At 49.0% G+C, this 16,276-nt stretch overlaps 1 protein-coding gene across 1 annotated transcript in view; it reads left to right on the forward strand.

Annotated features, from left to right (window-relative positions):
• Positions 1–15,490, forward strand: part of PWP1 (PWP1 homolog, endonuclein) — a 28,360-nt gene extending 12,870 nt beyond the window's left edge. The window contains exons 7-15 of the mRNA XM_070051487.1: positions 293–423; positions 1,056–1,117; positions 2,699–2,795; positions 5,392–5,453; positions 6,778–6,889; positions 12,909–12,999; positions 13,095–13,216; positions 14,469–14,574; positions 15,231–15,490. Coding sequence (XP_069907588.1) covers positions 293–423; positions 1,056–1,117; positions 2,699–2,795; positions 5,392–5,453; positions 6,778–6,889; positions 12,909–12,999; positions 13,095–13,216; positions 14,469–14,574; positions 15,231–15,340 — 893 coding nt within the window. The 3' untranslated portion in view covers positions 15,341–15,490. The remainder of the gene's footprint in view (positions 1–292; positions 424–1,055; positions 1,118–2,698; positions 2,796–5,391; positions 5,454–6,777; positions 6,890–12,908; positions 13,000–13,094; positions 13,217–14,468; positions 14,575–15,230) is intronic.
• Positions 15,491–16,276: the final 786 nt, after the last annotated feature.

Genomic DNA, 16,276 nt, shown 5'->3' on the forward strand with positions numbered 1-16,276 from the left:
CCTGGGAAGGAGGAAGTGGGGGCACTGGGCGTTGTAGCGTTTATTGTGGTTCAAGGACCAGCAGCACAGCAGTGGCACCGCCTGTGAGCCTTTAGACCTGCAGACGGGGCCCACCCAGAACTACCTGAAATGCACTCTGCGTGTTATCAACAGTCAGAATGAGTGTGTGTGTGTGTGTGTGTGTGAGAAGCACTGCTTTAAGCCCTTACTCAGTTAATACAAGTGGAATGGATCACATTAGAAGACATTTTTCTGCCTTCCTGGAATCGTGAGTGCCTGCCTTCCCCTACAGGAAATTACATTGCGGTGGGAAACATGACCCCTGTTATTGAAGTTTGGGACCTTGACATAGTGGACTCTTTAGAGCCAGTCTTCACACTTGGAAGTAAGCTTTCAAAAAAGAAGAAAAAGAAAGGGAAGAAGGTAAAAGAGTTACAAGATATTTAAACCCTAATGCTAGGTAGAGAGAAGTTCACTGGTGAAGGGTGGGGGTGGGGAAGAATGAGAGTGTTGACTTTTCCTGTCACTCGTGGTAGAGGAGGCTGGGCAGTGATGAAGTTACTGTGACTTTTGCATTCAAAAAGCCAGTGCCAGGAAAACTTAGTTCTCTGCATAAAGCCTGCATTAGTACCGGACTCTTCCTCACAGTACCCGACTCTCAGGGTGTGATCCTCCCCCACACTGACAGGAGCTGTTCATCCTAATGTTCTGGTTTTGATCTTTTAAGAAAATTGCTATTTAGCCCTGACTCTGTGGAATTCTAAATATGCATGTATTAATTTCCTGTAACTCTTGATGTTAGGGTTTGTTGGAGGGGTGAGGGGCAATATTGATAGTTGTAGAATTAAAGCACCTAAATTGAGAACTGTTATACTTTTATCACTATCCAGAATTTTTGTAATGGGCACTTAAAGTAACAGGAAACAGTTCCTTTAGTTCTTCAAGCAACTTAGGGTAAAATCAAAACAGTAATCTTAAGATTTAAAGAATCTTGCGAACGACCAGTTTCATGATGGAGGAACTGGAATACAAAAAGTAATTAAAATTTATTGCAGAGTTCCTCAGCAGAAGGGCATACCGATGCTGTCCTTGATCTGTCGTGGAATAAGCTCATCAGGTAAGAAACATTTGAGTGACTGGAAGACTAGCCATTGTGACTCGGCTTCTTGCCTGCACCTGTCTCTGCTTCTTGGGCTGCGGGCTCTGTGTCCCTCGGACCTTCCTCTCCTGCAGTGCCTGCTGCCGGCTCAGCACAGCAGGCGTCTTCCTGTTTGGCAACAGGTACGCTGCCCGCCACCCCTGGAGACCAGTGCCCTGCAGTGTCCACGGTGCAGGAGAGTTGTGATGCTTCCCAGAGAACATTTTTGGCACTTCATTTGGTTTTCACATCTCATCCACATAGTCTTGGATCTTTTTTCTTTAAGTCATGGTAAAATCTATCTAGCAAGTCGTGTCACTTTAACCACTCTCCAGCGAAGGGTCGGTGGCTTTTGGTGCAGGATTGTTGCGCAGCATCCCCACCATCCGCCTCCAGAACTTTCTCGTCCCCGCGGAAGCTCTGGAGCGCTCAGACACTCGCCGTCCTTCCCCTGCCAGGTCCTGCAGCCATGCTGGGCTTTCTGTCCCTCTGCCTCCCGTGAGTGGACCAGTCAGCAGTTGTCCTTCTGTGACTGGCCTGTTTCACTGACTCTGGTGTCTTTGAGGTTCCCCCATTTGGTAGTACGTGTCCGAGTTTCCTGAGTCTGGGTGATAGTCCACTGTGTGGAGCTGTCACGTTGTGTTCATCCGCCCGTCAGCAGACCCCTGGGTGGCTTCCACCTGTGGCTGTTGTGAACGGGAGTGTACGAGTGTTAGAGTTCCTACCCAGTATTTGGGGTGGGTACCCAAAAGTGTTATTGGTGAATCTTGATTTTTTTTGAGGAGCCACCGTACTGTTTTCCATTCCCATTGGCCCTGCACACAAGGATTCCAGTTTCTTCTTACCCTCCCAACATGTTTTCTTCTGAGTTTTATTGTATTAGCTCTTCCTTTTAGGTCTGGAACCATTTTGAGCTTGTGTGTAGACTCACGTGCGTGTAAGGTCCAACTTTATTCTCTGGCCTGAGGACTTTTCAGTTATTCTTGAATTGTTAAAATGACTTCTTTCGCCCACTGAACACTTAATTTTTTGCCACCTTGTGAAAAATCAGTGGCTGTAAATGTGCAGGTTTTATTCTGGACTCTGCATGTGTGACCTTGTGCCAGGACCACATTGTGCTGGCTGTAGCTGTGTGATACGCTTTGAAATCAGGAACTTTCTGACTTTGCTCTTCTTTTTCAAGACTATTTTGGCTGCTCTGGTTTGCACGTCTGATGAATTTCAGAATGAAAGTGTCATTTTCTGTAAAATAGAGAATTTTAAAAGCTGCTTTTGGAAGGGATTGGCTGAACCTGTAGATGAGTGTGTAGCCCAGTCTGAGATGTGGTGTTTCTGTGCTGGTACTAAGTCTCCCAGCACGTGAACATGGGGTGGCTGTCCACTCCTGTAGGTAGCTTTAATAGCTACATCTTTTCTCGTGTTCAGTATATTTGACTTGCATTTCTTTTGTTAAATGTATTCATAAGTATTCTTTTTGATGCTATTGTAAATGGAATCCCTTTCTTATACTTAATGCTCTTAATTCTTAAAAGATTATTTAATTTTGTTCTTGTTTTTCAGAAATGTGCTGGCAAGTGCCTCAGCCGACAACACGGTGATTCTGTGGGATATGTCTGTGGGAAAACCAGCAGCTAGCCTGGCCGTGCACACAGACAAGGTGTGTGGTTTTTTAGATTTTTGTTTTTTTGTTTTTTGTTTTTTTTTACAGGCAGAGTGGACAGAGAGAGAGAGAGGTCTTCCTTTTTTTTGTTGGCTCACCCCATGATGGCTGCTGCAGCCAGCGCACCGCGCTGATCCGATGGCAGGAGCCAGGTGCTTCTCCTGGTCTCCCATGCAGGTGCAGGGCCCAAGTACTTGGGCCACCCTCCATTGCACTCCCAGGCCATAGCAGAGAGCTGGCCTGGAAGAGGAGCAACCGGGACAGAATCCGGCGCCCTGACCGGGACTAGAACCTGGTGTGCCGGCGCCACAGGCAGAGGATTAGTCTGTTGAGCGCCGGCACCGGCCATAGATTTTGTATTTTTGAAAAGCAGAGACAGATAGTCGATCCACTGGTATACCCCTCAAATGCCCACAGAGCCAAGGGCTGGGCCAGGTTGAAGGCAGCAGCCCCATAACTCAATCTGGGTCCCCCATGTGGGTGCTGGACACCCAAATATTTGAGCCATCACCTGCTGCACACCTCCGCCCCCAGGGTACATATTAGCAGGAAGCTAGGAGGAGTTGAACCAAGCTCTCTGTTATAGGATGCAGACATCTCAAGCAGTGTCTCAACCGCTACCCCAAACACCCACCCCAAAGTGTGATTTATTAGATAAAAGAGATTCTAGGAAATCTGGAACAGAGTAATCCCAGGTATTTATATAGGGCTGTTTGTGGTTGACAGAGCACTTTTTCACATGTTGTCTCATTGGATCTTTGCAGTGCTCTGTTTTTTAAGAATTTTTTTTTTTTAAGATTTGTGGGGAGCAACTGAGACTAGACTAAGTTACTGGAATTAAGACTTACTCTATGCATCTGCTCTCCCACAATATGGCGCTGGGGAGGAGTAAACTTCTACACAGCTGCCTCTCGCCAACTTGACTGATAAGCTGCAGGAGCTGATCCTGCTCCTGATTGGAGGAGAGCAGCGTGCTCGGCGTGTGGGTAGCAGAGTTGGGATTGGTGGAAGAGGACTATAAAGGAGGAGAGAGACAACATGCACCAGGAACATCTATCTGAAGGAACACCTGAGCAGCCCCCGAGAGAGCTGGCCGGCCGTGTGCCGCTCCCCCGCGGAAGCGGGGAAAGTGGCAGGGGGTCCCGCCCCTCCACGGAGGTGGAGGGGTCGGCAGCCAACCCAGGAAGGACCAGCAGCAAACCCGGGAAGGGCCGAGCAGACAAAAGAACAGCGCAGGGTCCTGTGTCGTTCCTCCGGGAATGGGGGAGTGACAAAGATTAATTTGAAAGGCATAGTTGCTGGAGGAAGGGAGTGAGATCCTTCCATCCACTGATTAACTTCAAATGGCTGTAACGAACCCAGGAACTCCGTGCAGGTCTCCCACCTGAGTACAGGGCCCTAAGCACTCAGGCCATCCCCCCTGCCTTCCCAGGCACATAAGCAAGGAGCTGGATCAGAAGTGGAACAGCTGGAAGTCAAACCAGCACCCATATGGGATGCTGGTGTTGATGGGGTGACGTAACCTGTGCCACAGCATCAGCCCCACAAGGATATTGAAGATTGCAAGTGCAACAAATGGATTCATACTGCAGACCCCTCAGGAATCGGATGTGCTCATGCACTCTGGTGGGCTTCTGTGTTTGTGGAATTTGGGCCACTCCCCCTTTTTTTTCTGAACATCTTTTAACATTTGAGGCACCAGAGTATATCCTGCCAAACCCTGTTTGAGGAATGCTATGTAAGTGCCAGCTTTTTCCTTTTTTAAAAAATTAATTTATTATTATTGTTTTTTTTATTTTTGACAGGCAGAGTTAGAGAGAGAGACAGAGAAAGGTCTTCCTTCCGTTGGTTCACCCCCCAAATGGTCACTAAGGCCGGCGCGCTGCGCCAATCCAAAGCCAGGAGCCAGGTGCTTCCTCCTGGTCTCCCATGCGGGCGCAAGGCCCAAGGACCTGGGCCATCCTCCACTGTACTCCCGGGCCACAGCAGAGAGCTGGCCTGGAAGAGGAGCAACCGGGACAGAATCAGGCACCCGAACCGAGACTAGAACCCGGTGTGCCGGCACCGCAGGCAGAGGATTAGCCTAGTGAGCTGTGGCACTGGCTTTAATTAATTTATTTATTTGAAATTAGAGAATTTATTTGAATTAGAGAGCAGCAGAAACAGATCTTCATTGCTGGTTCACTCCCCATATGGCTGTAACAGCCAGGGCTGGGCCAGGCTGAAGCCCAGAGCCTGGAATTACATCTGGGTCTCTGACGTAGGTGGCAGAGAGCCACGTATTTGGACCACCCTCTGCTGCCTTCCTAGGCACATGAGCAGGGAGCTGAGCTGGGAGGTGAACTGGCACTTGAGACACTGGTGTCAAAGGCGGCAGCTTAACCTTGTGTGCCCGAACACCGGCCCTCACTCCAAGTGCCAGCTTTTCTTCGGGAGTATGGGTTGCTTTGAGTAGGCAGGACATGTATGTCCATTTATGTTCCAGATTTCAAAGAGAAGAACTTAGAGAAACACTGCCAGTTAGTTCTTGCTACGAATCAGGTCATTTTACCCAGAGCGAGCATAGATCTCTTTTGCTCTTTCCTCGCTTTAGGTCCAGACTCTGCAGTTTCATCCGTTCGAAGCACAGACGCTGATATCTGGATCGTATGATAAGTAAGCTATTACTACTATGTTTTTATCCTTTTGAATCTACTCAAAAAGCATCACTTGGTGCTGAGATAGGATAGGAGTGTTACTATTGTGTCTGCATTTTGAACTTGGCAGCACTAATTTTTCCTTTTCCACTGTGTCCTTTCAGTCTGCCAGGGCATGTCACTCTGTGTTACTAACATAACTGTAGGAACTGGCAATTTGACTGTTAGAGGATGTATTAGCTTTGGTGTGAAACCACCCCAAGATTCAGTGCCTTAAACCAATAAACATTTCTTCTGATAAACATTTATACATCTCTGACTCAACTGGCAGCCGTGCTCCTTGTGGCTTTTTCAGGCTGGGCCCAGGAGACCTGGCTCTCCTGCAACCAGCAGGCTGCCTGATGCTCATTCTCATGGCAAAGCTGGAAGCACAGCAGAGCTGCCGAGGGCCCTGGAGGCCTAGGCGAAGATCAGTATACTCTGCCTTGTGCTCTTGACCAACAAGGGGTCCATAGGGTGGCAAAACTTACTGTGCCTTTACGGGAAGAAATCCGTGTCACGTGTCAGAGGACGCAGATACAGGGAGGTGAAGGATTGGGACTGCCACAGTCTCTCATTCGAGCAGCATTACCGAAGTGTATCCTTGGTCTCCCGCTTGTTGAGCAGAAGTGTGGCTCAGACTTGAGGTGTCTGGCTCTGCTCTTCCAGGGAAGGGAAATTAGAAGCTGCCCTAGACTTTTGGAAACAGGAGTCTTGTGGATGTAGGGCTGGAGCTGGAAAAGGACAAAGCTCCTTCACAGTGAGCCGCCAGTGCCTTCCCGGACAGAACCAGAATCCGCCAATGAGTGAAACTCAACCCATTGTATTCTACATTGTTGTAGAACTCTTTTTTTTTTTTTTTTTAACAATTTAATTTATTTGAGAGGTAGAATTACAGACAGAGGGAGAGACAGAGAGAGAGGTCTTCCATCTGCTGGTTCACTCCCCAATGGCCTCAATGGCCAGAGCTGAGCCGACCAGGAGCCAGGAGCTTCTTCCAGGTCTCTCACATGGGTACAAGGTCCCAAGGACTAGGACCGTCCTCTGCTGCTTTCCCAGGCCATAGCAGAGAGCAGGATCAGAAGGGGAGCAGCCGGGACTCGAACCGGCACCCGTATGGGATGCCGGTGCTGCTGGCAGAGATAACCTGTGCCACAGAGTCAGTCCCTTGTTGTAGAACCTTATGGCAGGCTTCCAATAATAGAATCTTGACATTGCCATACTATTTTATTACCATTTCATTACACACAAAGAGACGTGAAGCCCGGACTCTTCAGAGCCTAACTTTGCCCGAATGTGTCCAGGTCGGTGGCTTTGTATGACTGCCGGAGTCCAGATGAGAGTAATCGGATGTGGCGCTTCAGCGGGCAGATTGAGAGAGTGACTTGGAATCACTTCTCACCTTGTCATTTTTTGGTAAGAGTGTGCATGTAATTGTTTGGCTTTTTCAGTTTACCAACAGGTTATTTTCTGTAATTCCATTGTGGAGAAATTCTGAAAAGCTTTTACTATAGTAATAGTCTGAGTTATTTGGGTACTAGTATTGAAAAAATGTTTTTACAATCACACAGAAATACGTGAATATGTAAATGATTTGTAACCGCCAACCATTTCAGAGTATGCCACATCTATGGTTACTTAATGCTTTTGATCATTTAATTTACGGTGTGTTTTGAAATACAAAGTATAGTTAATATTATTTGCTTTTTTTAAATGGCTGAGTCAGGGAAGAAGACAGTGTTCTGTTTAAATGCTCATACGTAAATGGCGCTCTGGTCTGCAGAATATGAGCCTGTGTAATTAATAGACTGTCTGCCCAGTGCCAACCACAGGTGAAACCTTTCCGTAATCACCCTTATTGTCCGCACAGAGACATTTTCCATGTGGCGTACGTGTCGGTCCGTGAAGAAGTGAACTGCCAACTCTGATCAGGAAGATGTTGTCTCTGATCAAACAAGATGTTGTCCCGCATGCGTGTTTCCCGGTTTTCCTAGAGCAGCCATGTATTGTTCTGCAAGGACAGAGTTTTCTAAAAGTGGGTTCCTTAAGAGATTTACTAAAGGTCCTGAAGTGCCGATTCCAAGAACGCGTCCTCTAACCGCTGCACCCTTGGCACCGGAAGCCGGGGGACAGGTCCCAGTCACCTGCGGTGGAAAGCCGGGGAGGCCAGTGTCGGGCTGTACTTTGGCTTTCCGCAGTCAGGGGTGAGGGGTGGCTCTGGTCTCAGGAGGGCACTGCCCTCTCCGTTCATCTGGGCCGCCCAGCCGTCATGACTGCTGCGGCCGGCCTTTGTCTTCTTTGCTTGCCCTTCCTTGCCTGTTCCTTCTCGACCCTCATCTTCCTGCTCTGCTCCTCCCAGCCCAGACCTAGGCTACCTGTCCTCACTGGGCCTCTGCTGTCCACTCAGGGCTCTTTTTCTTTTTAATTTTCTCTTTAAAAAAATTATTTACATGTGCTACAGAATATAGTATACTTTTTTTTTTTTTTTTACAGGCAGAGTGGACAGTGAGAGAGAGACAGAGAGAAAGGTCTTCTTTCACCATTGGTTCACCCTCCAATGGCCACTGCGGCCGGCGCACCACGCTGATCCGATGGCAGGAGCCAGGTACTTATCCTGGTCTCCCATGGGGTGCAGGGCCCAAGCACTTGGGCCATCCTCCACTGCACTCCCGGGCCACAGCAGAGAGCTGGCCTGGAAGAGGGGCAACCGGGACAGAATCCGGCGCCCCGACCGGGACTAGAACCCGGTGTGCCGGCGCCGCAAGGCAGAGGATTAGCCTAGTGAGCCGCAGCGTCGGCCAGAATATAGTATACTATTTCACCACAGGTGTACAGTGTAAACTTGCCTACCAGCAATTCAGCTTTCCCTGTCCTTACCTCTTAAATTGGAGCCAGCAGCTCTTCCAGTTCTTTATTCACTGCTGTGGGCCACTGGAGCTGACTCCTACCTCACTGTTTTGATACTGGTTACCCAGCTATCCCGTATCCCGTTTTTCCCTCTGTCCCATATCTTCTCACTGTTCCCCGCTCTAGTAACCACTTTCTAAGTTCAGATCGATTTTCTTTTTTTTTTTTTTTTTTTTAACAGGCAGAGTGGACAGTGAGAGAGAGACAGAGAGAAAGGTCTTCCTTTTTTTTGTTGGCTCACCCCGTGATGGCTGCTGCGGCCAGCGCACCGCGCTGATCCGATGGCAGGAGCCAGGTGCTTCTCTTGGTCTCCCATGCAGGTGCAGGGCCCAAGTACTTGGGCCATCCTCCACTGCACTCCCGGGCCATAGCAGAGAGCTGGCCTGGAAGAGGGGCAACCGGGACAGAATCCGGCGCCCTGACCGGGACTAGAACCTGGTGTGCCGGCGCCGCAAGGTGGAGGATTAGCCTATTGAGCCACGGCGCTGACCCCAATTTTCTTCTTAACGTCTGTGTTTGGGAGAGAACATGCAGTAACATGCAGCATTTGGTTTTCTGTGTCTGGCGTATTTCACTGCACGTGTTGTCTTCCAGTTCTGTCCACTCTGCTGTGAGTGTCAGGATTTCACTCATTTTTACGGCTGAATAATACTCCATTGCAAGTATTAACCACATTTTAATCTCCTCATCCATCAGCGGATACCTCGGTGGATTCCACTTTACTGATTGTTGTGCATAGAACTGCAGTGAAGGTACCTTGAGAGATGATTTCATTTCCTTCAGATGTATACCCAAAGTGAGACGGCTGGGTCACACAGATCTATCATAGATCTGTTTTTAGTGTTCCGAGGAACATCATACTGTTCATAGTCACTGTATTAATTTGCATTCCCACCAACACTGTATAACCCTTCCCTTTTCTCTACATCCTCGCCAACATTTTTTGTGATTTTGATAATAACCATTTTTTTTTAAAGATTTATTTTGTTTATTTGAAAGACAGAGTTACAAGAGATAGAGCCAGAGAGAGAGGTCTCCCATCTGCTGATTCATTCTCCAAATGACTGCAACAGCCAGAGCTGAGCTGATCCAAAGCCAGGAGCTTCTTCCAGTTCTCCCATGTGGGTACAGGGGCCCAAGCACTTGGGCCATCTTCTACTGCTTTCCCAGGCCACAGCAGAGTTAGATCAGAAGTGGGGCAGCCAGGACTTGAACCCATGGTTGTTTGGGATGTTGGCACTGCAGGCCGGGGCTTTAACCCGCTGTGCCACAGCACCGGCCCCCAATAACAGCCATTCTTACTGGAGTGAAACAATACCTCGCTGTCGCCTTGATCTGTATTTCCCTGATGGCTCATAATTGGGTTTTTCCCCTCATATGTTAGTTAGCACTTCGTGTTTCTTCTTTTGTAAAATGCCTGTTCATATGCTCTACCCATTTCTTAACTAGATTCTTTTAATAAGTTTTTTGAGTTCCTTATATATTCTAGGTACTAATCCTTTATCAGATGAATGCTTTGCAGGTATATTTTCCCTGTTCTATCAGTTGATCATATGCTTTTGCTGTGCAGAGTCTTCTTAGTTTGACATAATCTCATTTGTCTAGTTTGGCTTTTGTTTTGGGGGTCCTATCCAAAAAATTGTTGCTTATACCTGTGTCTGTGTTTCCACTGTTTTCTTCTAGTAGCTTCATAGTATCAGGTCTTAGAACACTCCATTTTTTTTAAAGATTTTATTTGAGAGGCAGGGTAAGAGACAGAGAAAGGTCCTCCATCTGCTGGTTTACTCCTTAAATGGCTGTAATGGCCAGAGCTGGGCCCATCCAAAGCCAGGAGCTCCCTTTGGGTGTCCCACACAGGTATGGGGGCCCAAGCACTTGGGCCATCCTCTCCTGCTTTCCCAGGCCACAAGCAGAGAGCTGGATGGAAAAGGAGCAGCTGAGACACAAACCAGCACCCATTTGGGATGCCGGCGCTACAGGCAGAGGCTTTGGCCACTATGCCACAGTGCTGGCCCTAGAACCCTCCGTTTTGAGTTGACTTTTCTGAAGTTAGAGATGGGAGCTGGTGTCAGATTTCTGCCTGTGGATACCCAGTGTTCCCAGCACCATTTATGGAAGAGGCCTCCTTTCTGCAGTGTTTTGGCACCTGCATCAGTTGGCTGTGTTTGTGTGGATTCACATAGGAGATCTCTACTCTTCCATTGGTCTGTGTGTCTGATTATGTGCTAGTACTACGTTGTCGTGCTTAACAGAGTATGTCTTGGAATCTGGCATTTTGATGCCTCCAACCTTGTTCAAAACTATTCTGGTCCTTTTGTGCTTCCATATGAATTTTAGGATTGTTTTTATAGTTCTGTAAATAATATAATTAGTATTTTGATGGGGGATTGTATTGAGTCTATAAATCATGTTGGGTAGTATGGATTTTCTCTCTAGTGCTTGATCTATCCCATTGAGACTTTCAACCGTGATTTGGGGTGGGTTGTTTGTTTTTACTGAGTTCAATTCCAGGATTTGTTTGGTGATTTCCAGGATTTCTCCCTCTCCCTCTGGTGAATTCCTCGTTCATGCCACACTTTGTTTTCCTGTTTCCATTCAGCTGTGTGTCTGTGTTCTCTTGTGTCTCTTCGGGCATCCTTGTACTCTGTTGAATTTTGATGAGGCATTGCATCTTCCCTCTGGACTCTGTCACTGAAGCGCCGTCATGTTCCTCTAGGGCATCATAGTGCCTGCTTGTCCTGCTTGTGTCCCTCGTTGATACCTGACCTGTGGCAGATGAGGTATCGCTCTCATTTTCAGCAAGTAGCTTCCATTGTAAAAGGGTTTTTCCTGAAGATGTGGCCATGGTGTTGGCTTGGTAGGCTGTCTAGATTCTGTTTCCAGGTGGATGCTACAGTGTAGTCTCCGTATTCGTCCTCCCACAGGAACTGATGGTAGCGGCAGTGGGAGCTTGGGGCGTAGATTCTGGGAGCAGTGTTCAGGTTGGGATCTGGTATTGCTAGCCCTTAGCCCACTGTGGCTGGGGTCCTGGAGGAGCCCCTTGTGTTCCCATGTTGTCAGGGACATGGCCAGGGTCACTGTAGCACCATCCCCAGCTTTCCGTGTAGTGTCTTGGCATCCTGGCCTTTCTTCCCCCAAGCAGACGTCACTCGTTAGACTGCTAGGGTTGGGGGAGGAGTAAAATGAGCAGTAGTGTAGCCACCTGCTCTGCCGTGCTAGGTCACACTCGAGGCCACAGTCTGCCAAGACCAGTGCAGCAAGGCCCATTTCACTCTGGGCAGCCTGCTGCTGAGGTGGACTGGAGCCCTGGGGCACTGCAGCCAGCCACAGGTGATATTGCTGGGGCCACGAGTCCCCATTGGGGACTGGGGTGGCCCAGTGATTCCATGTACAGGCCGGGGCATAGAGGTAGGGACCGCTAGTATCTGCCTGGTGTGATGGGTTACCAGTTCCAAGAGGCAGTCCTTTGGCCGCCCCTGCTGACACTAAGCTGAGTCGTGCCTGAGTGAGTCGCTGGGCCCTGAGCAGTCTTAGGATGTAAGCCGGCCTGTGCAAGACTCACAGTGATGCGAGCTGAAGTGCTTGTCCTTCCAGCATGCAGGCCTCCTTGGTGCCATGGCAGATCCAGAAGTTCTGTCTGCAGGCGCGGCCTGGGAATAGAGGCCTTTGGGCTCTCTCTGGTGCTGGGTCCCCTGTTGCAGGCCTAGCACTGAGCTTCAAGGCAGTCCTAAGCTACCTTTCTCCCTCACTCACCAGTGGCTGGACACTTGCTCTGCTGTCTGCCGAAGGTTGGGGGAGGGAGGATGGAAGTGGTTCGTTGGCCACCTGGCTAAAGAGAGTCTGAAGGCCCAGTCTGCGGGTATCTCCTGGGGAAAGGAGCCATGGGGCTGTAAGTTCTACTGTAGCAGCCTGGTTTTGAGTTTCAGGTGTAAGGACGGCCTATCCACCTCTGCCTCTCCTGAGCAGAGGGGAAGGTACCTTTCTCTACGTGTGCTGCGTGGAGCTTGGGGAAGGGTGATGTGAGCAAGTGGTACCTTTCAGCCTCCTTCCGTGCATCTTTTCTCACGGTTAGACTTAGTCCAGGCACCGTGGTATCTCTCCTGGCTTCTCAGCTCTCGTGCTGGGAACTTGATGACTGCGCTACAGATTGGTTTCTCTGTGGGGAGATGATCACCGGCACATCTAGCACAGCTGCCTCCTTGCTCCACCTGTAGAAACCTGCTCTCTCCGTGTTCCACGGCCGGGCCTGTCACCTCTGCCTCGTGGGTGTTACTCTCAGCTTTGTGCTTCCACACGGCTGGGTCCCGTCCCATTCCATTCACTACAGCTTCGTACGCCTATCTGCCTAAGTAATGAACATATCAGAGGTGGTCCATGTGAGCCGAGACATGGCTCTTCCAAAAGTAAATTCTTTCTGTCCGCGTTAATCCTGAACAAGCCCTGCAGGTAAGTCACATTTAGGCTGCGTGTTTGTCCACTGCCGAGTCTGTGGTCACGTAGCATGGCTGTCCCCCTCCTACCCCTGCAGGCCAGCACGGATGACGGCTTTGTGTATAATTTGGATGCACGTTCGGACAAGCCGGTTTTTACACTTAATGCACATAATGATGAAATCTCTGGTGAGTAAGAATAGTATTTCTTTGATTTCTATTAATTGTGAGGAAGTAAATCTGTATTTCAAGGTGAGTCTGAATTAACACTGTCTTCCTTTTAGGGCTTGATCTCAGCAGTCAGATCAAGGGCTGTCTTGTGACTGCATCAGCAGACAAATATGTGAAGATCTGGGACATACTGGGAGACCGGCCGAGTCTGGTTCATTCCCGGGACATGAAAATGGTAAGAAGCTCCCTGAGTCTCTTAGTTTTCTGTTTTTCACCTGTGTCGCTTATCTTTCTCAGGGAATCAGTGCAGTAAAGAATGTGGACAAGTTGGGAAGTTAATTGTGGTGGGAGGTTTAAGGGCCTCAGACCATTCTGGGAGAAGAGAGACTCGGAGGGTCAGTTTCTACTTCACACGAGTAACAGCTGTCGAGTAAGGAGGGGGAGAGGGCTTCTCTAGGACACAGGTGAAGTGGCCATTGTCTCACCCTAGGAAATCCTGATGCTTAGAAAGAACCAGGAAGTTTTCTGTATTGAACACCTGTTGTGTACCAGGCACTTCCTCAGGCGCCTTAACGAAGAGCTGGCTCAGAGATGGAGCAGCTGGGACTTGAACCAGTGCTCATATGGGGTGGGGGCATTGCAGGTGGGGGCTTAACCCACTATGCCACAATACCAGCCTGGAAAACATTCACGCTTATCTTCAAATCCAACGTTTTTTTTTTGTTTGTTTGTTTTTTACTTATTTGACAGGTAGAGTTAGTGAGAGAGAGACAGAGAGAAAGGTTTTCCTTCCATTGGTTCACTCCCCAAATGGCCACTATGGCCGGAGCTACACCGATCCGAAGCCAGGTGCTTCCTCCTGGTCTCCCATGCAGTGCAGAGGCCCAAGGACTTGGGCCATCCTCCACTGCCTTCCCAGGCCACAGCAGAGAGCTGGATCGAAAGAGGGGCAGCCGGGACTAGAACTGGTGCCATATGGGGTGCCGGCGCGGCAGGCAGAGGATTAGCCAAGTGAGCACGGCGCCGGCCCCCAACAGATTGAAATAACCACTGTATTTTAGAATACACTGAGATTTTAACATTTTTTCATGTTAATATTTCCCATCATACATCAATATTATAATAAAATGAAAACATAGGTCTTAAAATGATTATTATTTGTGCCCTGTGGTAGCACTGTCAGGATAGTGAAGGTTTTGGAAATACATACTAGATTTATTGTGGAAATCCCTTTAAGACAGAATGGTGAGATAGCCAAGTGGTCAGAGCATACCCATGTCCTCATAGGGTGGCCATGGGGCTGAGCTTACACAGCTTCATACCACACTAATGTCCCCCCACCCCCATCCTGACCGTGGGCTTCAGGGGAATATTGGTGAGCTGGTTTCGGGTAGCTTTTCCCATTGTGGGTCCTTACCAGGAAGAGTAGCGTTCCAGAGCAGTGAGCTCTCGGGAAAAATCGAAGTCACTGACTGTTTTCTCCGCAGGGGGTTCTCTTCTGTTCCTCCTGTTGCCCTGATCTACCATTTGTTTACGCCTTTGGAGGTCAGAAAGAAGGACTTCGGGTCTGGGACATAAGCACGGTCTCTTCAGGTAAGAATCTTTCTGTGTTAGTCCTTTTAGGACTCAGCAGAATGTGTGGCTCACATACATTACATGGGCAGCAAAGGTGGGGCATGCCAAGACAGGGTCCGGTGTGGTTTGCAGTGTTCATGTGTGCATAGCTTTGTCTCCACACTCATGCCAGTAGAAGAGCTGAAAACAACAAAGACGTTCTGAGGACTCAGAGGGGCGCCCCCCCCCCCCCCCCCAGTTACCCCTGTGAGTGCACCTGCCCTGAGCGGTCTCTCCACTGTGTGCTTCCTGACTCCACCCTCCCTACAGAGGGATCCTAGAGTTCTCTCAGGTCATTCTGCTATAGAGCTCTCTCCTAAAAGACTGTGTGCTGGTCAGTGATAGGAGCAAAGATGAAAGAAAGAAAGTAGAACTAATCAAGAGTAGAATAAAAGACAGAGGCACTGTTGTGAGAGATAGGAGCTCCATTATCAGAGCAGCTGAGGTCAATCTGGGAGAAGATAGCACACACAGAACCCTTGCAAGTGGCGATTCACTTCCAGGTTACTTTTCTTTTTGTAAAGTGGCACTTAAGTGTTTATGCTGGTTCTAAAAATAGAGACATCATTGCTCTTCTCCACATTTAGTCTCTATATCATGGACTGCTAATTTCCTGAGCACTTACTGTGTTTTAGTAAATGAAGCGTTTGGAAGACGAGAGCGGCTTGTTCTCGGCAGCACGAGAAGTTCATCTGTCAGCGGCCCTTTCGGAAGCAGGAGCTCGGACACGCCCATGGAGTCTTAACGAAGAGCACAGGCTTCTCTGAAAGCCGGCCTAAGTGCTCGCCGTGCAGAGTGACCGAAACAGCTCAGCGCCTCCTGCCTGGGGTGCAGCCGGAGGGCAGACATGCCCCTTCAAAAGAGAATAAAAAGGTTTTTAAAGTAACTCCTTAAACATGCTTTCTCTCACTGTTAAGAGGGGGGAGACCCTGTAATCTTAAGATGGGTGAGCCTGGGCCGGTGACGCAGCTCAATAGGCTAATCCTCCACCTAGGGGCGCCAGATTCTGTCCCGGTTGCCCCTCTTCCAGGCCAGCTCTCTGCTGTGGCCAGGGAGTGCAGTGGAGGATGGCCCAAGTGCTTGGGCCCTGCACCCCATGGGAGACCAGGAGAGGCACCAGGCTCCTGCCTTTGGATCAGCGCGGTGTGCCGGCCGTGGCAGCCATTGGAGGGTGAACCAACGGCAAAGGAAGACCTCTCCCTCTCACTGTCCACTCTGGCCCTGGAAAGGGGATTTGGCTAAAAGTGAACACAGTACTGGCCCACCTGTTCACAAAGTAATGCTCATGAGCTACTGAGTTGATTAAAAATGGCCTGCTGTTCATTACTGACATGGCCTTCTATTAAGTGTGAATTTTAGCAGGCACTGAAAGATCTCATTTAAGACACTCAACCCTAACTTTGTGGGGGTAGATGAGCTATCAGACCCTAATCCATTGTGGGTATGTCCTGTGTGATTCCTAAGGGGGGAAGTGGGACCTTGATCATCTTAGTGCTAACAGTGTGGAGGGTCACACGTGTAGCTACTTAGGTTCACCAAAACCTCTTTTTCCAGAAAGGCCAACTGACGGAAGTGTTTGTTGCTTTGACTTGGCTTTTGATTCTCAAAACAAGCCCTGGATCACTCCCGATTAATGGCAGCTAGAGGGAGACCTCTTATGTATTTAAACTTAGTTGACTTT

Source organism: Oryctolagus cuniculus, chromosome 11 (assembly GCF_964237555.1).
Source record: "Oryctolagus cuniculus chromosome 11, mOryCun1.1, whole genome shotgun sequence".
Classification (NCBI taxonomy): domain Eukaryota; kingdom Metazoa; phylum Chordata; class Mammalia; order Lagomorpha; family Leporidae; genus Oryctolagus; species Oryctolagus cuniculus.